General features: G+C 41.5%; 3 protein-coding genes across 3 annotated transcripts; 1 reads left to right on the top strand and 2 right to left on the bottom strand.

The window, feature by feature from the left end:
- Positions 1-1,126: 1,126 nt before the first annotated feature.
- On the bottom strand, positions 1,127-6,009 carry ndufs8a (NADH:ubiquinone oxidoreductase core subunit S8a). The gene is made up of 7 exons (XM_072677076.1): positions 5,915-6,009; positions 4,761-4,821; positions 3,512-3,571; positions 3,337-3,426; positions 3,057-3,229; positions 2,622-2,750; positions 1,127-2,141 (listed from the first exon to the last, which is right to left on the bottom strand). Exons 2-7 carry the CDS (start codon positions 4,801-4,803, stop codon positions 2,010-2,012), a joined length of 627 nt encoding a protein of 208 aa, XP_072533177.1. The 5' UTR covers positions 4,804-4,821; positions 5,915-6,009; the 3' UTR covers positions 1,127-2,009.
- On the top strand, positions 5,758-13,070 carry LOC140554313 (C5a anaphylatoxin chemotactic receptor 1). The gene is made up of 8 exons (XM_072677197.1): positions 5,758-5,849; positions 7,804-7,889; positions 8,239-8,378; positions 9,694-9,883; positions 10,129-10,267; positions 10,354-10,518; positions 11,994-12,072; positions 12,858-13,070. The coding sequence occupies exons 1-8, from the start codon at positions 5,758-5,760 to the stop codon at positions 13,068-13,070; spliced, it is 1,104 nt and encodes a 367-aa protein (XP_072533298.1).
- A 124-nt stretch (positions 13,071-13,194) lies between these two features.
- On the bottom strand, positions 13,195-16,531 carry tmem187 (transmembrane protein 187). Its single transcript, XM_072677074.1, has 2 exons — positions 16,520-16,531; positions 13,195-16,425 (listed from the first exon to the last, which is right to left on the bottom strand). The coding sequence occupies exon 2, from the start codon at positions 16,328-16,330 to the stop codon at positions 15,563-15,565; it is 768 nt and encodes a 255-aa protein (XP_072533175.1). The 5' UTR covers positions 16,331-16,425; positions 16,520-16,531; the 3' UTR covers positions 13,195-15,562.
- Between the last annotated feature and the right edge of the window lie 6,902 nt (positions 16,532-23,433).

The following is a 23,433-nucleotide window of genomic DNA, read 5'->3' as shown; positions in this document are numbered from 1 at the left end:
TGTTCTAAGATGAGTTATTCTGTCTGTGTTACACTTCATGTCCAAATGTTTGTGGACACCCTTTCTAATAATTGCATTCAGCCATGCCTAATCTCAGGAGTGGGCTAGAGGGGTATGAAGCCACATAGCAGTGGAACCATGTTCTCTGGAATGATGGTGGTGCTCAATCCAATACTTTTGGGATGGACTGGAGAGTTGGGGATGAGGTGGGATGGTGATCATCCAACATTCTGATATAAAATCTGCTAGTATCAAAGAAGCCGTTTACACCTGGTCAATTTTTGTGACTAGTATCTGGATCGTACCCTGATAAGCCCCATGCATCTTCACTTGGTAGTCAAATGCGTCTCTGCTTGGTCAGACTGAAATCTGGCCGCTGTGTCGGACGGCAAATGCACATTCTATCACTGCACGGTAATTATTACTGGTGTTTAGGTTGTCCTGGGAGAGGTTTTGGTTGTCTCATGTAAGAGATAGGTGTGTTTACACTGCTATAAATGACCAGAGGAGGATGGGTCCCCCTAATCTTGGTTCCTCCAAAGGTTTCTTCCTCCAGCTCTGAAGGAGTTTTCCTATAGTACTTTTATGTTATTGATTTTTGATTACTGATTGTGTATAGTTGCTTTGTGACAACAGTTGTAAAAGCGCTACACAAATAAATTGGACTTGACTATTACATGGCTCAAATGCATCTCAGACCTCGTCCTGAAGTCGTTAGAGTGATTACATTTGTATCTGGTTTAAATGCATCTTTAGTGTGTTAGTTTACACTTGCATTATGTGGCTCAGGCAGATATCCAGATGTTTTCCTGATACTCATGCATGAAGTGACCAGGTATTAACAGGGTGAACGTCCGTGAACCAAACTGCAAAAGAGCACTAAACAAACTTCCATCTCCCAACACTCAATCACTGTCAGCAGGGACCAATTTAAGACTGGAATAATGGAGACAAGCAAAAACACAGATACAGTACTGTTAGAATGAAGGAAATAACCTCCTTTTTATCCAGTAAAGCTTGCTTTCTTTGAAGCAATACTAAGACCATGCCCCTGTATTACCTCAAAGTGGATGGTCAACGTAAAAAAAAAAAAAAAAAAAAAAAAAAAAGACATTGCATGATGAAATCTTGGATAGATTATTAATTTATTCCTTAGGGTCCACAAGTATTTGTACAGTTCTCTCAGGGACATACAAACCTGTCTGTCTTTGTATATGGCATGTTGAATAGGTTCACACTGCAACACATCTTACATTGGTATTATCCTCCAGATGGACAGACTGAAGGAGAGGAAAGCAAATGAGGGAAGTGTTCAATGTTTTGAAAAATAAAAGCTCACTTTTTGACCTAGCAGTCAACGTCAGTTTGGTGGGGAATACTGGCTCAGTTTATTTAATTTCACTTTGTTTAATCTTTGTGCATCAGGTGATTTTATGGATTTAAAAGGAATAGTTTAGTAAAATTATGCTGATTTGAATCAGACCATGCTAATTGGGTTCCTCCAGCTTTTACCATTAGCCACACTGGCATGTTTAGTCAAACTGTTCCTCCAAAACACAGGCTGACCTGCTAGAGTGAAAAAGGAGCTTGAGCTTGAGCCTGTAAACTCTCAGCTTGAAAACCTGGTGATCTTTTAGCAGGGTGTGAATAATGCGTCTGGGAGGTCAGTGAGCACATCTGGACAGAAGGAGCAAGTATGTGTGTGTCAGTCGGTCAGTCAGTGTCCACTAGTTTTGTAGCACACAAGTGCTATGATGATCAGATTTCACAACGTGAAAGAATGAACTGATAGGTCTTGCAGTACTTTGAGTGTCCCAAAAGTGCTGTAGCATTAAGATCATCCTAACCATCAGAATGTTCAAAGTGATAATCAGTATCTGTGTTACAATCCTTTTGGGTCACTCAACACTGATCCACACAGTTACATCTGGACAGAGATGGCTATTGCTGAAGGAGAGTCAGTCCATGTTCAGTCAGTCAGAGTTTATACAAAAGAAAAGACAGTCTGTCTATCTATAGAGGTAGTCAGCCTGAATGTTGGCAGCAATCTCAGCCTCCCATTTGTCACCATTGTTGAGCAGCTTCTCCTTGTTATAGAGCAGCTCCTCATGGGTCTCTGTTGAGAACTCAAAATTAGGCCCCTGAGAGAAAGGAATGAGAGAGAGAGAGAGAGAGACAGACAGGAAAAAGGAAAATGTCATATTGTTTAATAACTGTAAATCCATTCAACTTCAAAACCAATGTGTTTTCTCTCGCTCATGTGACAAACCTATATCTACATACAGCCCTGTGAAAAAGTATCCGCTCCCAAATTTTCTCTATTTTTGGATATTTGTTACATCACTGCCCTATTGGAAGAATTCTGGTGGGTCAGCCACTTTTGCCAGCAATGAGGTCTGGATGACATTTGATTCCCAATATCAACCAAATTTGGTTAATTGGTAATGTTACTAATTATTTATTCAATTTATTTTCACACATTAAAAATAAATTTGCTGCTGGAAAATGTTTTCCATCAACAAATGAAATGATCACTTAAAAAAACTATATTTTGTGTTTGGTCAGGCTGTCTCGGTCTTATATTCACACCTGAAAGAGCCTAATAATTCACTTTAACTCACCTCTACGATGGCGTCCACAGGGCAGGCCTCCTGGCAGAAGCCACAGTAGATACATTTTGTCATATCAATGTCATAACGCGTTGTTCGCCTGCTGCCGTCAGCACGAGGCTCTGCTTCAATTGAAATTGCCTGAGAAGGGAGAAAAGGGGTATGTGTGGTAGTATGACAAAGGCTGGGTGAAATTATGTTTAACATTCATCTGATTCAGAAAGAACTGAATAAACATTCACAAGTAGCACATAAACTGGAGTCCTTACTATTACTAACTCCTACCACTTACAAATTACAGATAATTACATTAAGCCAGGGTTGTCATACTGGACTCCATCTAGCAAATTGTACACAGCTGTTTATTAAAAGTTCCACTTTTTGAATGTGAAAAAGGGAAACTACTGAGCCACAGAAGGGGTGTGTGTGTGTCTACAGTGTGCATACTTGGGCCGGGCAGATAGCTTCGCACAACTTGCAGGCAATGCAGCGCTCCTCCCCAGACGGGTATCTACGTAGAGCATGCTCTCCACGAAACCGTGGGGACAGTGGGCCCTTTTCAAATGGGTAGTTGATGGTGGCAGGTTCACGGAACAGATAGCTCATTGTCATTCCTAGACCTGTAGGCCAGCATAAAAGGCATAGTAAGCAGTGTGTAACTTCAAAAGGACGGTGATGCTTTTGTAGACCTGTGCTTGTGCTTTGGGCATGAAAAATCAAAGCTGACCTCGGAACAACTCTGTCCACAGCAGGGTCTGAGCGGCTCGGTCGGTGACAGACTTTATATCTGTTGAAACTTCCTGAGCATTCACATATTCTACAGAGAAAGAGGTGGAGAGATTATTTAGTTGTGTGGCACAATGACAGAAAGTTTATGCTGTGTATAAATGTGCTACACTTACTGAATCCTTCCCTGCTGGCAGATAAACTGAGAGGACGCACAAAGCTGTGGCCGACTACAGCTAGAGAGAGGAAAGAAAATTCAACCAATGTTAGCTGGATTTCCATCCAAATTTTCCTTTTTTCCTTTTATTTTTAATTACAAACATTGTAATGCATAAAAAATAAAAAGTTTGTCGATGTAGGCTATGAACAGAGTTCAAAACTAAACCAGAAATGGTCAGTAATTGCTTTTAACATTAGCAGATAAACAGTTTGTTGATACTAAAAAAGCTGCAACATCCTGTAAAATTTTCCAAGAAGGAAAAACAATAGCTATAGAAAATTTTATGCCACATGATTTCCATCCCATGCCTCTTACAAAAAAATAAAAAGTTGCGTCCCAAAAAAGGAAATTAAATAAATAAATAAATAATCCCCTTTTCGCCCAATTTGGTACTGCCAATTAATAACCACTAGCAAAGCTCCCAACACTAAGAGGGCAAGGACACGTCTGCTTCGATACATGCAAAGCCAGCCACCACCTTTTTTAAAATCCCGCCAATGCGGCACTGCTGAGCAGACAACACACTAGCTTCCACACCAGCTAACAGACACCTGTGCCAGGCAACATTTTTAAGAGTAGATGAGGGGAGAGAGAGAGAGAGAGCATCATCTACCCGCTCAGGAGAGCATGGCCAATTGTGCTCTCTCAAACTCCAACCACTGATGGCAAAAAAGTACGGCTCAGGATTCAAACTTGTGACCTACAGGCCATGGTGTTAACGTTTGACCGCTGAGCCATTCGGAGCTCCGATGAGAGTGTTTTTCAGGTTAGTTTCATACGTATAGTTTGTTTGCTCTGGTTAGAATCAGTTGCATTTGTAGAGTTTATAAATCATAAGCACTTCCCCCTTGGTTTTGTTTGTTTTCACACAGGGAAACATTCAAGCGCATAAAAACTTAACATGGAATAATGGCAGAGATGGCGTTTGTTCATAGCTGTTCATAATTATCTGGTCAATATACCTGGTAAACATCTGACTACAGGAGTTGTTTAGCTCAAACTTGCAGAGTAACCTGACAGTTGAGTCGGATCGAGGTCAGATCACATCCTCACCACAAACAAAATTCTCAAGAGTTCGTTTGGGACCGGACCAAGCCCACCTCTTCTCAAGGGTCTCAGTGCAGTTCTTTTAGCCTGCATCCGAGTGCAATTACTGTATTCACACTTGCCCAAACAAATCACACCAATGTCTCAGATGACCTTACCTGGCCGGGACACAGAGTAGAGGACACGCAGCGCCGCAGACATCACGCCTGAACCTGTGCACTATGGAAAAAAGCAATACAATTACAGGGTGCAGATGCAGTGAACGGTGAGAGCATCAACCCTAGGCTCAATATCAAATAGCTCCCTACTCCCTATAAAGTGCACTACATCTACACTACATTTACAACGAAGCATGTAGAAACATGCAACAAATGTTCAATTGGTAGACTGAATCTGAAACGCATATCTCGTACATTACATCACATTACATTACATTTTCCATTCCTACAGGTTTGCAGGAGCTGTTCACCTAAGATAACCTACAACAGCATGTTTCTCTACCTCCATAAACTCCAATAGGAAGAGAATTAGGAAGCTGAACTTTAGCTAGCCACCTTAAATGGTGCAGTATCACATATTGGAGCCTGCACTCAGCCTCGTAAATATCTGGAGCAGTATTTAAGGTGGAACAGAAAACTGAATGTAAAAACTACAACCTCAACTGCTTGATGGTTTTTATGGCATTAAACTGAGGGCTTAACTCATGGAAGGAAACACAACACATTGGTTCCACTTATTACTGTCTAATTTAGCTAGCAGCTCTCCAGTGTGGCGTTTTAAATGATTCATTATAATCAGAGTTTAATAGAAATCAGGTTATAAAAAGTCTGGTGTTTTGACAGTGAGGGTCTGTTTACAAAACTCACTCTCGGAGTCTGGTTCTAGATACAGGACTGCTGCATATGCGAGGACGTGAGGGTTAGCTAACAGCTATAGCTAGCCAGCTAACCGAGCTATGGATATATTATTTATAGCTGGAAAGACGGGCTTATGTGCAGCACAGTGTTGATTCTGCTGACCACTATGCTTTATCTTATTTATCTCAGTATTTCAGCGATGAATAAGTTCTACAGATTTGTAGTTAAAGCTGTAAACCGGTGAGCTCCTTTAGCCGAAAGCGCTGCTGCCGCTCTCTCCCTCTCTCAAGGTCTTTCAATGTCTGCCCTGCTCCTGCACCCAAAACCCCAAACCCCCGAGGCTCTGAGCCGGGCACTGCTCAATAATCCGTCACCTAAACATCTGACTAGGTGAGCCATGTGAAATCAGGCGAAGGACAAGCTGGACGTGGTATAATTAAGTCGTTGACACTCACCGACTTTCGGTCGCTATTTGGCCTTCTGAACCAGAACAGCGGACGATTTAGGAGACGCACATTCGCGATGCCGGAAAAGCCGGAGGAGAAATGATCACGTGACTCAAACGCGCCCCCTGTTCCTTTGTGAATATTGTCAAATAGGTTTATAATTATTAAATATTAGTACTATACTAATACTAATACTGTATTGAATGCGCTTTTAAGTTTATTATAATGTATTTATTCAGCATTATTTAACCTACTAGTTTGATTATACAACCTTTCTTTGTTCCTCAGAATTAACATGCAGAATTAATGCTATTGTTGTTACTGTTAGATGAAGGGAAATGCTCTAGTCTATATGCTGTGCCTTGTTCAAAAAGCAGTCTGGGCTGAAATGCATCTTATAACATCTGAGCAAATTGCTCATCTGAGTAGATGAATGTTTGTAAATGTGTTGGCTTGTTTTTTTTTTTGCTCCATATTTTGTTCCCATATGTGGACATGGAGAGTGAAACGTTTTTTTTTACACATTAGACTTAAAGAGAGAGAGAGAGAGAGAGAGAGAGAGAGAGAGAGAGAGAGACAATTGTGCTCCCTTAGTCCAAATCCAATGTATACTTGAAAGCCTTTGCTTATGCATAGCAGCTGCCATGTGGATGTATGACATATGATGTGGCTCGACTATAATGTGTATATATATATATATATATATAGAGAGAGAGAGAGAGAGAGAGATAGAGATAGATATAGATATATACATACATATTCAATGCTATGAAAAATAGATATTTCGATTACGAGATTATGTGAAGACCCACTCTTAAAAACAAAGTATCCACTGAGTGTGTGTGTGTGTGTGTGTGTGTGTGTGTGTGTGTGTTTGCATGCACGGTTACACAGGTAACGCTGAATAAGGAGTTTATAGCCTATGCTTAATGAAGCAGGTCAAATTTAATGAAAGGCAAGCCTGGCGTTTATTCCACCTGCGTAAATGTGTGCGTAGTTTGTTCACTCTTTAAACCCTTGATCTTGTTACTGCCTCTCTGACTGTCAGACTGCTTCTTCATTTATAAAGTAAGTCATTTATTGTAAGCATTTGTTAGTGTGTTTTGTGTAATTGCTCATTATGTACTGTATGTTAGTATGAGTTAGTAATTTTAAACTTTCAATGGAGGTCAATGTGAAAAGAAAATATTTATTCCAAGTCATTTGGGAGCACTCTATTGGTCCATTCATCATGAATTTCTGACACAATGTACAGAACTGCCAAAATTTAAAATGTGTTAAAAATGTAATAATGGCAAAAATGTGGGTAAATATTTTATTATGTCATGTAATGATGTTATTTAATAATGTAATTATGTCATTATATTATAGCATGTAGTACATGAGCACGCCAAACAAAATAATTAGCTGCATGCATAATTTCTTTAATACTTGGTTATACTTTGCTTTAATAACAGCGTGATTCTAGTAAGGCAATAGAACAGGAGAAGGAGTGTGTTATTGGGAATCATACAAAAGTTAGTTCTGGCCACGCAATCTGATTGGTTGAGGCGCCATAACAGGATGTTTTTTTACAAACACTGTATCACTCCACTAAATGCCATTGTAATTAATTATATAATGATCCAAAAATGAACGTAAATGTCCTCAGCAAAAGAAAACAAGAATGACCAAAAACAGAACTAAAAGGACTAAGAGATCAAAACAGAGTAACAAAAGACAAACAGACGTGGAGATGTGGAGTTTGTTGCTGTGATGTAGCAACATCTGCTGGGATGGAACTATAATTTGGTGGAAGAAAATGCTCATTTTAAAACATAAAACATTTATTTATTTTCCAAAACTGTTGTATTCAGGTACAGATAACACCAGTCTCCTGAGGTTCTTGTCCATTTTAGTCCAGCTGGAGTTCATGTGCGCCTGTTTCACCTTCTCAACTACTTTTCCAGTCTAAGAACTGGGATTGAGATTGGTGGTACTGCTGGTCAGTTAAAGTGCCCCAGTATTCCATCAGGGCTCTTAACCCTGTTACAGTTATTGTGCTCAGAACAGGAACGTCAGTGTTGTTTTGTTTTTGGATATGAAGCATAACTGAAATGGACAGGAATCCCAAGAGACCTCTTACCTGACCTGATTGACACAAGGCAAGAGTTTTACGCATAACTTAGTACTTATAACCAAGTACTTCTAGGATCCATGCTATTGCGATTGTGATAAAGAAGAGGCTCACTACATCAACTATTCACTACTAGAATAAGTCAGAGTTCAGTCTTTTCCATTATTTATTGACATGTCTTTTTAACTGTCATTGTGTCATTGTGTTTTTGCTCCAGTGAATTGGACAACTAATATAACGCATATGGAGCCGGGGCTATGGGCCAGGATTGAGAAGCCGGTACTAACGTTTATCCTGAGCATTGAGATGGCGTTGGGCATTCTAGGAAATGGTCTGGTTCTGATTGTTAAAGCTGTGGTAAGAACATTAACTACTTTAACAAGCTCTCTATTAGAGAGATATTCTGTCTGTTTGCATTAACCCCTTGAACCCTAGGTGTATTATTCAGTAATTAATCCTAATGACTACTATAACTGTTGTGTCATTATTGGTTATGTCTATTTCAGAGATACCTAAAATAGAAGTGTTTAATAAAACCTTTGGTTCGCAGCGGGTCACTAGCCATTTAAGTGGTTAAACATTCACAGATGAGTGAAAACACTGCTCATAAATTAATCGAATAACAGTGATTATATCATGACAAAGATGCCTGTAAGGGGTAAGATATACATAACATTCAATCCACCTGCTTTATATTGTGTAAGCCACCCTTGTGACATCAGACCAGCTTTGACTCAATTGGTCCAAGACCTCTTAAGGTGTCCTGTGGTATCTGACACCAAGTCATCAGCAGCAAATTAAGGTTGGGCCTCCATGGATTGGACATTTTGTCCAGCACATCCCACAACTTCATCCCACAAATCAGATTGAGATCTAGGAAACTTGAAAGCCAAGTCAACACCTCTAAATTCTGTCATGTTCCTCAAAACATTCTTAAACCATTTCTGTAGTGTGACAGGCTTCTTCTAGCTGAAAGAGAGCATCACACTGCCTCTGCCAGCTTTTCTCTTCCAATACTGCATCCTGATACCTTCATATACCTTATATCTGATGCTTACATGCCCATTATGGGAGCTATCAGCCGTGGACTGGTCTCATGAAACATGAGGTGCATTGTCCTGATGCCTGTCTATCATAGCCAGCATCTTTTTCAGCAATCTGTGCTACAATGGCTCTTCTATAGGATCACAGAACTAATTTCTTGCTTTCTGCACATTAACTATAGTCCTTCATTATTTCTATTTGAACAGTTATTCTATTGCTGTTTTGCTATTTGTTGTGCAGTCCAGGATTGACCAGAGGAGGAAGGGTTCCTCCTTTAGAGTCTAGGTTCCTCTCAGGGTTTCTTCTTCTTGACCGAGGGTCCTTGCCACTGGTGACATCCGTTGTAAAAGGCGCTATATAAATACATTTAATTTAATTGAATATGGGCAGTACAATAGTGTCATTTACCTGTGGGATGTGCTGGGACAACATTACAGGTTTGTAATGGCTTCACTTTGCTACTTACAGAACCTGAAGTATTTGCAGCTAACATCTTGGTGCCACCTTCAGGGCACCTTCAGAAGTCTTGTACAGTGAGTTGTCTTGACCGTACACCAAGGACCAACAGCGTAGTATACAAGTGGTTATAATGTTTTGGCTCATCATTGTATCATTTTGTCTCCCACAGTGTAGGGATCAGTTTCACTGTGATCACTGGGTGCCATTCATCAGTCTCACTCTGTCTGACTTCTGCTGTGCCGTGCTGATCATAACCGGCTCCTTACTGGCGGTCTTGACTGGGGGTCAGAGGTCACCATGGTGTGAGGTGGTCAGCCTATTCAAATTTACCTTTATCACATCATCCTTCGGAAGCGTAGGTATGAACTGAGGCCCTTCTTTACAGTTTGCCTATAGTTAAATAAGTTAAATAAGGTAAATATAATCAATAATACTGAGATACTGTGATATTATTACTATTATTATTACTATTATTATGTTGCCCAGGCCTACAATGAAGTAAATATCATACATAAATCAATATATAGAACAAAATCTATTACATCTGCCCCAATTCCACACACTTTCATTCATCCTTCTTTTTCCCTCCCTGTATAAATGACAGCACTTCTCTGCCTCCAGCGCTATGTGGGCACAGACTCCAGAGAAAGACGCTGGTCTGTCATCATTACAGTGGCATGTCTGGCTTCGTGGTTGACAGGTTCTGTGTTTGGGATTGTGCCAGTGATCTATGAGTGGGTCAGGTGAGATAAGTAAGAACAGAAAGTGAAAAAATATCCATCCATGTTTAGGTACAATTACTGATTACTGATTAACTCCTCAATACCAGGTATGATCCTTCAGAGATGCTGTGTGCTGTGTTCTGGGAGAACAGTTACTCTGACATGTTGGTCTACATCCTCTGTGCATTAATCATTTCCATCCTCCCCCCACTGTTCACCATCATCATCTGCTCCTCTTTGACCTATTTGGGCTATGGAAAGAACTGCAGCAGGTGAGCTATTAAAGAACTGCTTTTGTTCATTAAACTTATTAACTTTGGGATAGAGGGGTTGTGTCATTGCAAACCAAACTTCTGCACTTAGACAAAATTAGTTTGATATTGCCAAAAGTATTTGCTTGCCTGTCTTCGCACACATATGAACTTGAGTGACATCCCATTCTTAATCCAAAGGGTTTAATATGATGTCGGGCCTCCCTTTGTAGCTATCACAGCTTTAACTCCTCTGGGAAGGCATTCCACAATGTTTAGGAGTGTGTTTATGGGAATGTTGGACGAATAGGCCTGACTTGCAGTCTCCACTCTAATGCAGGCCAGTCAAGTTCTTCTACAGCAAACTTGCTCATCCATGTCTTTATGAACCTTGCTTTGTGCACTGGTGCTCAGTCATGTTGGAACAGGAAGGGGTCATCCCCAAAATGTTCCCGCAAAGTTGGGAGCATAAAATTGATCAAAATCGCTTGGAGTGCTGAAACATTAAGAGTTCCTTTCACTGGAACTCAGGGGCCGTACCCAGCTCCTGAAAAACAACCCCACACCATAATCCCCCCTCCACCAAACTTTACACTTGCCACAGTGCCCTCAGAGAAGTCCCGTTCTCCTTGCAACTGGCAAACCCAGACTCGTACATCGGATTGCCAAATTGGTGATATAAAGCTTGGATGCAGCTGCTCAGCCATAGTAACCCATTCCATGAAGCTCTCCACACACTGTTTTTGAGCTAATCTGAAGGCCACATGAAGTTTAGAGGTCTGTAGATTGACTGTGCAGAAAGTTGGCGCCCTCTGTGGCTGAGTTGCTGTTGTTCCCAAATGCTTCCACTTAGTTATAATACCACTGACAGTTGAATGTGGAATATTTAGTAGTGAGGACATTTCACGACTGGACTTGTTGCACAGGTGGCATCCTATTACAGTATTCACTGAGCTCCTGAGAGCAACCCATTCTATCACAAATGTTTGTAGAAGCAGTCTGCATGCCTAGATGCTTGGTTTTACACACCTCTGACCATGTAATTGATTGGAACACCTGAATTAAATTATTTGGATGGGTGAGTGAACACCTTTGGCAATATAGTGTAGTTTGTAAACCAGTCATGCAGTATTTTCAAAACATACTCTTTATCATAGAACTGCTAGTGCTGGTAAGTGGAGCTAATAGAATGGACAGTGCGTGTAGAAACAAGGAGGTGGTGTTAGATGTTATGGCTGTTTGGTGTACACCCAAATGAATGTGGGGAACATATAGGAAATGGCATTTCAAAGTATATAGTTATAGTTTGAATAACACTGTTGATAAATGAATTGTTAAATACAACCTCAACCAAGAAGAAGAAGGTACTGGCTGAATTTTTCCAGACTTATCTGTAACTGTTTAGAGACCTAGTAACTGCTCTGAAGTACACGCTCAGTGTCAGACTGAAAGGAAAACAGAGAGTGATCTCCTTCTTCTCCTTCTTCTGACTGTAGCTCTGTAGATCTGTCATCCGTCACACCTCTGCTGGTGGGGTTCTATATGCTCTGCTACACTCCTTTCATCATGTCAGAGGTGAGATGTTGACTTTGGCAAACAGTAATAACTCATACAGGTGTCCTTAGAGATGTTTTTTGTTGTGATAGAAGCACAGATGAACATCCACATATTGTAGACTGACAGTGACATAGTCCTGGGTAGTGGACAATGGTGGACATGGCCCTTTTGCATTTTTACCTTAAAATAACATTCAAAATCATGGTGATGCTCTTCAGACAGTATTGTTGTAACTCTGGGCTCACCATGCTGCTAACTGTGTGCTGCACTGTGTAACTGTAGGTAGGACACTGCTTGTGAGAGCTGTGTAACCTTGGTTATGCACTACCTTGGGAGTGATATTTGTGTAAAATCCTGCACTCATCTCTCAGCTTGTGTAAAGTATGTCCTAGTGGAGGCTTAACGTTTCCAAACTGTAGGGGGAGCCCAGGAGCATGTCATGGCCTAGCAATTCTCTGTTAATGCTGCTCCCCTGTCCATGCAGTCCATGTATAAAAATTATGCTGCAAAAAGCACCCTATTTGGTCCATTGACACTGAAGTTATAAAGGGTGTTTCATGTGTATCCGTCTAAAAATGTTAAGATAAATAGTAAATAACACAGCAAAGAACCATGTCCTACCGCAACCTATGTCTTTGAGTTGTTACAGTTCTATTGAACATTGTTGCCTTTGCTAAAGAACTTTTGAAGAACAATTTTAGGAGTGAACATCAGAAAGAGTGCCATCTATCATCTATCTCTAATTGTTTCACCATTTCTACTGTAATAACAACCAGCTAAAGTCACCTTTAAATCTACTGTAGCTGATTCTACTGGGGAGGCTGGACCTGTCACCATCTCCTGACTGGCTGAGGACACTTTCATCAGTGATGGCATATCTGGACTGCAGTGTGAACCCCATCATCTACTGCACCAACCAAGGCTTCCGAGAGGCACTTCTTGCACTGCTGTGGAACAGTAGAAAGCCAGCTTTCCCCGAGCCTGTACTGACTTGCATAAAAAAGATAGAGATATGAGACTAACAAGAAATTAAAAGAAACTTTTACATGCTCATGAACAAATGTGTGTATTTGTACATCTTGGTGTCTCATACATCTCCTCATACGTCAGTCCTTGTGTTGTAAACAAAGTCATTCAGAGAGGTTTAATGTGGTTAAATGTGTGGAAACTCCAGTTCTTTATTGAGCTCTTTATAGTGGTAGTGATGGGAACCACAGTGTCTGGAGCATCAGGCCTAGTAGCTACACTATACGTCCAAATGTTTGTGGACACCCCTTCTAATAAATGCATTCAGCTACTTTAACAGCACAGCTTGTCTAGTCCCCATAGAGATGTACTGCCATTATAATAGGGCTCGTTGGGGCAGATAAACATGAATCTACTGGTGCCAGTTGGGGATGAGATGGGGTGGTAATCACCCAACATCCTGATTTCATCTTCAGTCTTGCTGAATCCTAACAGCAATGCTCCGAAGTCTAGTGAAAAGCCTTCCCTGGACAGTTACTCCAACAAAAGCAGTATAAACATTTTTTTTTAAATACTTTTGATTTTAGAAGAAACAATGCAACAGCAGGTGTCCCAATACTTTTGTCTATATAGTGTATTTCATTTAAGAAGAGCATTTCATGTAGAACTCCCCTACAACTACCCGTTAGCTATCTACTGCAGTTTGTAACCAGTGTTTCAGACTCAGAGAATGAACAAATAAACCTTCTTGAGCTTCTGAGAGTCAAAACAAATGATGGGAGATGAATGAGCAACCACTTGGTACTGAAACAGAAATGTGGTTTTCAAGTTGGTTGTGGGTTTATTTATTTATTTATTTTTTAGTAATAAGTTTATTATTTTCTTGGTGAAATAAACATTGTGCCTTTAGTGTTTTTTGCACCAAACGGACCCAATACTTACCCCAAGAGCTAAAGATAGACACTTGCCTAAATCTGCGACTAGATGACTGGCACATCCATGTTAACCATGACAAAAACACTTTCTCATGAGGAAGCGATGGGTCAAATCTGCCAATTTGAAAAACCCATTATGGTGTGCTGTGGGTCCATATTTGACGCATGCTCTGTGCAGCGGTCCAGTGATTTTTTTTTTAGGCAGAAACAGTACATAATACAGTATTTGCAGTATTTCTGCAAACAGTGCAAGTCAACCCAACAAACTTCTCAAACAGATACTTTGGCGTCAAAAGTAAGTATGTATTTACATTTTACAACAATAATCTGCATGTAAAATATGTAAGTGACAATGCAGGTCTGATATCAGCTAATGTAAGAAGTCATGGTCAAAATCAGAGTGCATAAGGGTTATTTAAGCCATTAGTAGCTTAGTACTCTCATCACGGCAAAAACAAAAGTTTCGGTGTTCTGCCGATTAGTGCTACCCATCGAGATGGTCTACTCAGCGGCTCTGTGCATGTGTGGACCCACATTTTTTCCCCCATGCTTTCATGTGTTTTTTTAGGATCACTCTGGGTTTCTTGGGTGCATCGTTCAATCTGAGCTCTGATAATATTTTATAAATGATTTCTCATCACCTCAATTAGCTTACGTTTACCCTGCTATAGCGATTTACACTATTCAAATATCTGTCCTACGCTTACAGTTATGGCATTATCCCAGACCGGGAATTGAACTCTGGTCTCCCACATGGTGTTGTAACTCAGTGGCAGGTAGTGGTGTTATCTGTCGTGCCACACCAAACCATACAAATATACACAACAGTAGCATGCTTTGACAAGGATGCACTAATGGCAGATGCTTTGTTAATCAGTGCTGCATTTTCCATTAGTTATTAATGGGAATCAGTAGCTATAACAGCAGAAATACAGCATATGGACAGAAGTATTGGGAGACCTACACATTGAAAGGTGCACGTATTTGTCACTGTACAGTGTGCACTGTACAGCGAAATGTGTCCTCCGCATTTAACCCATCTGGTAGTGAACACACACTCACACACACACATGTGTTAGGGGCAGTGAGTACAGACACACACCCAGAGCGGTGGGCAGCCAACTCCAGTAGCTTTTATGGCATCTCATTCATATTAGGTTGAAAAACACAGCTCTAAAATTCTGCAGTTACTGAGTTAGCAAAGCACTGGTGACTTTTCTGCACTCTGTGATCCCGCTCTGTAACTCTGTGGTCTCCCACTACTTGGTTGAGTTACTGTGCCACTTACAAATTTCACCAACTGAGGCATCCTTCAGTAAGCTCTATAAGGAACGACCTTTTCAGTGAAAGGCATACTGCATGGCCAAGCGATGGATTTATACAACTGAATTCAACGATTAGGAGATGTGTCCCAATACTTTTGTCCAAATAGTGGCCCTACAGTTTTACACCAGGACCAAGTGGCAATGTGGTTGAAGCCAGCAGTCAACGCTCCTCTCTGTAATCCCTCAAATCCCCCGATTACTTCAGTCACTACTGAATTACAGCCTCTGCAGGAGCACCGAGGCCAGTTTCCACCGTCCAGCCAGTTTCCACCGTCCATTTGTTCAGGATGTCCGCTTGTGCGCACTTTGCGCGCGCTGAGAGATGTGCGTGAGGAAGCAGAGGCTGTAGTGGAACTGGAGAACGTCGCACACTTTGGACCAGAAGTGTCCCGTGAGGCGCTGGAAGGGCCACCACTGCGCCAGCGGGTGGTCCAGCAGCTTCAGCGCCACGAAGCCGGCGCACGCGAGCGCCGCGAGCGCGAAGTAGCGCAGCGACACGGCGTCTCCGCGCGCGCGCTGCAGCACCGCTGCCGAGTGCACGGCGGCGGCGATGTGAGCGGCGAGCGCAAGCTCGAAGCCGCGCTCGTGCAGCAGCGCCAGCGCGTAGCTCAGGAGCGAGCAGGCCTCGGCGGCGAGCGCGCGACCGGCGGACCAGCCGCGCGCCACCGCACCGCACCACACGGGCACCCACGCGAAGATGGGCAGCGTGAACCACTGGTCCAAGACGGCAGGCGCGCGACGCAGCGTGGCCAAGCGCGCCCACTGCACTGGCCCGTAGAGGAGCGCCATGAGCGCGAACACGTCCTTGGCGTAGAAGAGCGCGCGCTCGTGCTCGAGGCCCGGGGCGCGCAGCCAGTACGCGCCCACAACGACGTAACCCACGTTCACGAGGCAGTTGAACGGCATGGCGAGGAAAGCGGGGAAGTGCGGGACCGCGCGCTCGGCGTAGTGCTCGTAGCTCGTGTCCACCAGGACCTGGTCGAAGACCCCCGTGTTCGCCACGGCCACGCACAGCAGGAACGGCACCAGCACGTGCACGAGCGCGGACATGGCACCTGCTGAATTACAAAGTCCACCAGCGTTTGAAAAGAGGGGGCCCCTGATGCTGCGTGCGGAAGAAGCGCGCGACTGGAGTTTGGTTTCTCCTGCAAATGCACACAGTCAAGGAGATGAAAGCAAAAAGAGCGACATGCACGTAAACTCAAACACAAGAGCACAGCCGAGCTCTGCTGTTCTCACCCCAGCTCGGCTTCTTCAGCAGCAGGAAGTTTTGTTGATGGCTGGCTAAAGTTACAGAGCACATTATTGCCACCTGCTGGAGGATCAGTGAAACAAGTGGTCCTATTAGCTACTGTTTGGATCATGAAAAATGCAGAACAACATGTCCTAGTATGTAGTATTCAGGCAGCCCAACTAGTGAGTTTAAGGTCGAGAGTTGGAGATTCCCAAACATTATCTGGGGAATTTAACAAAAATATTACAAACAGCTATTCCCCCCCTGCTGAAGACCTCTGAATTCTGGGAACCAGTAAAAAGTGTGTTTTCGAAATCAGTGTTTCTCAGCCCTGGTCCTGGAGACACCCTGCCCTGCACATTTTTATGGACTCCCTACTTTAACACACCTCCTGCAACTCTGAAAAGGCCTGTTAATGAGCTGATGAGTTGAATTCGGTGTGTTGGGAGCAGGGAAAGGACCAAAAAAATACTGATCTAAATAAATGTGATAGCATTTAACAGGAAATAAGATACTCACTGGTACTCAAGTAGTGAGACTGTGCAGGACTTTATACGGCTATAGAATTACCTGGGCTGATGTAATCAAACCTTCTGGTTCTAGTAAGGACATTTATAGGATTTAACAATGTTAATGTTATTTGTTGTAGCTTTTAGACCCCAAAGTAGAACCTCTGTTTTGTCACAGTTTTGAAGAAGGGGGGGGGGGGGTATTTTGAGTATTTTGTATAAATTGAGTATTTTGGCAGAATTGCTAGTTGTGGGACCCAGAGTGATAACTTTTCGTGGGTTCCAAAATCCCTACGTGTTAGTATCGTGTTACATCAATGTAAGTCTAACATGACACAGCAAATTTTGCTCATAACTAAAAAGAGTGATAAAGCAGTTTTAAGTAACCCCACCAAGAAGCACATTTTTTGACAGAGACTTACAAATAAAAATGTTTGATTCTTGTGAAAAATTTCATTTTAGAGACTGGTCCACTTTAGTTACCCAGCTAGCTAAAACAGGTCATGATTTCCAGCTAAGTAAAAGGGCCCATATTCTCACACACTTTCACACTAAAGTTATACAGAAAATAAAGATGCAAAACCGGTTCACAGGTTTTAATATTTGTCCACGCACAGTCTTAACAATTATGACGTTGTGAACAGTAGCGCACATTTAGTCACACAATGGTCATCTTCAAGTGGAAGTGAATAAGGTGTAAAGTGTGGCTTTATGGTTGCCCAGGAAATGTTGCAGTTAGGGTCTCTGAGAACATTTGGATAAACAGTGACCTGGAGTGGGGTCAGATATTTCTAGAGCAGCTGTAAAGAGATGACCCAATACCCCATGTCCTCATGCTGGATGAAGATCAAAGCCAAAAATGTGCTTGTGATGGCCTATTCATCTCACACTGCACATGCCCTACAGCCTGCTGACAAAGCACTTTTCAAATGTTTGAAACATGGTTGGTAGGAGAGGTAGAAGTGAGGAGCTCCCTAAAACAGAGCTCAGCTCTCCGTTTTAACCAGGCCTGGCAAGACATAAGGATCTGAGCCATTTTGACAAGGGCCAAATTGTGCTGGCTAGACGACTGCGTCAGAACATCTCCAAAACATCAGGAAGGTCTTATGGGTTTTTTTATGGTATGCCATGGTCAGTACTAACCAACAGAATACTAGCACCAATCACCTTGATCTCTGTTTAGTTAGGTCAGACCCCTTGAAAAAGGTGAATATTTATGCAATCACTTATTATATATTACATATTTTTATTTATTTAATTTAATTATTGAATTGATTATATTGTTCAAATCTGTTTTCACTCTGACATTAAAGAATTTCATTCTTTGCAAAAAAAACAACTTACATTGGCCATGAGTCCATCTATAAATGCAATAAAAGGGAAAACATTGAAGAGGGTGAATACTTTTCATAGGCACTGTAACTCTGTCCACACAGAGACACCACAGCTATTCAAATGAGTCTATTCGGCTACACCACAGTACCTCTGGGATGAGCAAGAAGAGTGTTTATGAGACTGAACTAATCATCCAACATCCAACAATACATGATCACACATATGCTCTTTTGTCTGAATGCAATCATATTCCCACAGCAATGTTCCCAAATCTATTGTAAAGCCTTTTTTTTTAGGAAATAAGAAGCAGTTACTGCAGGGGCAAACTGTTAACACCCTTTATTTCAGAAGGAACATTGGATGAGCAGCGGGCTATAGAGCTTCAAATATCTACAGCTGGTTTTTGGGACATTGCAGCACCAACGGTGCTTCATACTTGGCCATTGATTTAGTCTAGGCTTAGTATTCATCTGGGACTGGGGAACAAACTAGAACAGAACAGAATAGAGGAAAATATGGACTTTTTGTATTGTATCCCTCATTTGTCAGAATCTTGTTTGCTTGTCAGCTATTGTCTTACCAGTCAGTGACCAGAGCTAGTGTGACACAATGTGCAGGTTGTGTGTCTTATATTATAAGTTTTGCAAATACATTTTATTAAAACTAAAAATAGATATAAAGACTCCTCTTATAGCCTTGTTCCGCATTCTAACTCGGGCACAGGGGAACAACAACAACAACATGACTTTGCTATGTACAGCAATGCCTGTTATTTGACTAGCTAATTTACGTTCAGGAATAGAATGTCATTTTGACAAAAAACCAAACAGGTATGGGCAGTTTCACAAGCCAGGTGAGGCACTGAGAGACGGGAAATCGAAGAAGGTGAAAAGAGTGTGAGACGGAGTACAGTTGGAGGAGCAAAACTGGTGGATACCAAACAGAAAGCAAGAAAGCAAGAAAGCCTTCAAATGAAGAAGAAGAAGATGAATAAATAACTGAAATCCGTAATGAAAGGAGCTGAATAGTAACATGAGAAACAGAAAAGGAGAATGAGCGAAAGCGGACAGTGGAAATACAACAGCAGAGGTAAGATAACACATCTGAGACACGCAGCTCAGATAAGAGTGAGTTTGAAGAGCAGAGAGTAAGCATGTCTAACACATGCAGTACAGTACAGTACAAAACATGCTCTGGTCTCTGTGCAATTGAACAATGGACTGTGTTAAAAAGGCATGATACTAAATTAAATTAAGTGCTGATCACTGATCAGTATTTACAGCTCTAAACTGTAGGTGCCGCTCTTCAGATTGTTTATTTTAAACACTTCTACTGTTATTATTATTTTATTTTATTTTATTTAAATACTTGAAGTGATGTTTGACTTTAAAAGGGGGTTCTCTGATGGTTCTTCTGTGACGGCGATGGTTGTATATAGCACCATGACAACTTAAAAATTATTTGAATGTGGCTAAACTGTTTTTCATATACAAGAAAATGGTTTCTGGACACACAGATTCATAACAACACAATTATATAGTCGGGTTTCTGTACAACGTCATTACAGAGGTGCTCGCACAGCCAGGGTGCAGAAAGCAGCACTCTTCCTGCTAGAGAGTGAATGTGACAGGGAGTTGTGAATAAACTGCACCAAACACAGAGTAGAAAAAGGCTAGCAAACGTTTAATATTCTGACCGGACCACATCCCATTGCCAAAAATGATAGAGGATGAATGACACAACAAACAGCCAGTCTATCTTTTTTTCTCCACATTCAGATGACACAAGAAAAACAGGCAACTAAAAGTATCTCTGTGCTTCAGTCTATGCTGAACAAACTGAAGTCTAATGAGAGGGTTCAACCGTCTGGCCTACACACATCCCAATTCTATACCAAAGATGTAGATCAGAGTGAATGTGAAGTTGCTGGAGTCTCACACAAATCAGAGTCAACATTTGCAGGGAGAGGCCATTCAGACACCACAATCAAACCATATAGTTTTGAGAGCACTCTCAAAAATGCTGTAGGTGAAGATTTAGGAACCATCACACTGGAATCTGACCTCCAGAAAAACTCTTCTCCAGTCATCTTTTCCAACTGGCAAATAAGGAAACATGCTCACCATGTGATGAAAGGGGTAGAAGAAGATCCACAGTGCAGTGAAAGTCAACATGAGAGGTGGAAAATTAAAGAAGAGTCAGGGCTAAAGGAGGAAATCCCTGAACCATGCTTTGATGGTGTGAAGGACAGACCAATGCAGGAGGAATCTGAAGCATTGGCCCTTGGCCCAAAAAAAGATCTTTTAACCCCAGGCCCAAGTTCAGTCACAGGATCACCAGTGTCAAAGATGGAACCTGCAGTTGCTCCCTTGAGTCTACCCCAATCCAGCAAGAGCTTCCTTACCTTTTACAGGGAAGAAAAAAACAAGGCTCCAGGACCATCAAACAAGGATCCCCACACAGCTAAGCAAGGTTTGGACACTACCTCTTCCAACACCTTTGAGCACCCAGTCAGTAGGGCAACACGATCTGTTTCTTATCCAGTTAGAACAAACACAAGAAGTGACAGAACTTTTTCAGACCCAAGCAGCCACTACATGGCAGATATGAACCAACTTACCATGCATTTGGACCAAGCGACTTTAATCACAGAACAGGCAGCTTTGGTGAAGGAAGCTACGCCAGAGACAACAGAGTTTGATGGCTCTGGCGCCAAAATACAAGAGAAGGTGAAGAAGGACAAGAAGATGAAGAACATTGCACAAAAACTGATAGCAAGGTTTAAAGAGAAAAGCAGTCAAGAGGAGAGTAGCAGCAGTAGCAGCCATCACAGTGATGAAGAGGCGGCGCAAACTGTAAGTCATGTAGCCTTTTCATCAATACAGTGTAGAGTCTTTAATCAGCAAACATATCCTACATACTTGTATAATCTTATATATGCTCTGATTTGTCTAGTTTTATTTATTTCTTGATTTTCAATCACATACATAAATTAATATTAATCAGGGTATTGATATGGAGGAAGCAAAGTCACCAATGAGGTTCCAGAAAAGCCCACCACTCTCTCCTACAGATGGGATGATGAACCTCAGATTACAAAGGTGAGAATTCATTATTCCCAACACCATATTATGCTGATATTATTATTATTATTAGTATTATTATTATTAATTTTACAAAACTGTCTATTATGAAACATGCAGCTAATCATGAGTATATTTTATCACAGTAATAAAAAATGTCTGATACAACAGTCACTAATTCTGTTTGTAAAATATTAGCATTATAATAATTATAGTATTATCATTTGAAGGATGTGTGGGAGAATTGAATAAGAGTTCAATTAAAAGGGCCCTCCATTATTTGGGGGCTCTCTGGTAAACCCATTCATTAACTCGCTCTTGCCCAACCCCGATTAGGACTATTTTTCAGTTCCTAACTTCAGGGCTTATCATTTAAAAAATTGCTGTTAATTATTTAATATCTACTATAAGGGCCCACCTATCCAAAAGGCCAACTATACAAAAATCTTATTTGAATAAGGGGCCCTGAGAAATTAGCTGTGAGCTTAAAATATAATTTAAAATATAATCCTGGTAAAATGAACACATTTACATATATTTTCAGGTTACATTTAGCTGAAACGTTTATCCAGAGTGATTTGCAAGGTTGCTTATATTACAAAGGTGGACCAATGTAGAGTTAGACGTCTTGCCCCAGCACAGCACAGTCACTTAGACAAGGAATTCAACTCCAGCCGCTCACATGGTGCGGTAGCTCACTGGCAGGTAGTGGGTTTAAACTTTGCCACACCTACCACTAAACCACTGAATGGTGGAGTTTTGACAAAGGGATATCCATTACATCATTGCCAACTTTCTTTTTATTGTCCTTAGCGGTCATTAAAGCCTGGACAAAAGGATTTTCCGCATCACAGTGAATTCCAAGCATTCCTGTTCAGCAACATTCCTCCAACATATTAACTTAGCAAGAGGCCATTTAAGTTCAGGACTGCTTAGGTCATTGTAATGGCCTAACTACTACAAATGTCAGGATATAATGTAGACAGAAGATGGAAATGACAACAGATAAAACAACGGTAAACCATGCCATATAACTATGTGTTTCTTTTCTTTTTTTAAATCTACTATTTAAATGTCTAATATTTTACAGGACATTTACACTACGAGACTTCACACTCAACCTGGAGCCTATCAACTTACTGGAGGAGGTCCTTACAGGAGAAGAATGGACAAAGTTCCTTCCTGTCAAAGAAAGCCCGCTCCAGGAAGAAACCAATGACCAATCACAGACAGAGAGCTCCTGCCAATCAGAGGATGTCCAGCCTTATAATTCAGTCGTAATGCAGGACCTATCAACAGACAAAGAGCAGTCAGAGCTGGGTCTGGCTATTATTAGTGACAGTGCTTTGGATGAGGCGAGTGAGTTGCACCCCAGACAAAGAAGATCAAACTCAATCATTTTTGCTGTTCCTAAGGCACTGATAACAAATGGAGCAGTGAAACACAGGAAATCTGAATTACCACAACATGAACCTTCTAGTTACGATGATGTTTATGACTTTGTGGCGGTGTATATGCTTCCTAAAGACAAACTAAACAGGTCAAAGTCGAAGGATCCACCACTAGACCTGTCTGAAGTTAAGGTATGGCTCCTGTACTCTATATACTGTCACAACAGTTTAGATCAGTGCTGATGAATGCTGGTTATTTGTATGTAAGCTCCCTGGACAAAACAATGGTCACCTTGCATGTTTATGGTGGTAGTAACTTCAGACTCCTGCAGATGGTGTTGCACGAGGATGATCGGGCAATAAATCCTTGCGGGTTGTGTGACGGGATTCACAGATTGAGAAGAGGAGGTACAGTGCGGTGAATGTCTTGTTAGATATGTGGAAAATGGGTCACCAAACAGATGTTAATGATTGGGTAACATGACTGATTGCTTTTGGGAGTGCCAAAGGCTGTAGTGTGAAGGAAGTAGCGGAATCTGCAGGTGTATGGAAGCGTACGGTCAGACGGGTCTACCAGCAGTGGCAAAAATCCCAGTCTACA

This window comes from Salminus brasiliensis, chromosome 4, assembly GCF_030463535.1.
Source record: "Salminus brasiliensis chromosome 4, fSalBra1.hap2, whole genome shotgun sequence".
Classification (NCBI taxonomy): Eukaryota; Metazoa; Chordata; class Actinopteri; order Characiformes; family Bryconidae; genus Salminus; species Salminus brasiliensis.
Note: the sequence above shows the minus strand (reverse complement) of the source record. Positions and strands in the feature narration are given on the sequence as shown.

Coding starts and splice junctions, on each gene's coding strand:
- ndufs8a (XM_072677076.1), bottom strand. CDS start 4,803: ATGTCTGCGGCGCTGCGTGTCCTCTACTCTGTGTCCCGGCCAG. Junction 3,572..4,760: donor CTACTCTGTGTCCCGGCCAG/GTAAGGTCATCT, acceptor TCCTCTCTCTAG/CTGTAGTCGGCCACAGCTTT. Junction 3,427..3,511: donor TGCCAGCAGGGAAGGATTCA/GTAAGTGTAGCA, acceptor CTTTCTCTGTAG/AATATGTGAATGCTCAGGAA.
- LOC140554313 (XM_072677197.1), top strand. CDS start 5,758: ATGTCTGCCCTGCTCCTGCACCCAAAACCCCAAACCCCCGAGGCTCTG. Junction 5,850..7,803: donor TCACCTAAACATCTGACTAG/GTGAGCCATGTG, acceptor TGTCCATTTTAG/TCCAGCTGGAGTTCATGTGC. Junction 9,884..10,128: donor ATCATCCTTCGGAAGCGTAG/GTATGAACTGAG, acceptor TATAAATGACAG/CACTTCTCTGCCTCCAGCGC.
- tmem187 (XM_072677074.1), bottom strand. CDS start 16,330: ATGTCCGCGCTCGTGCACGTGCTGGTGCCGTTCCTGCTGTGCGTGGCC.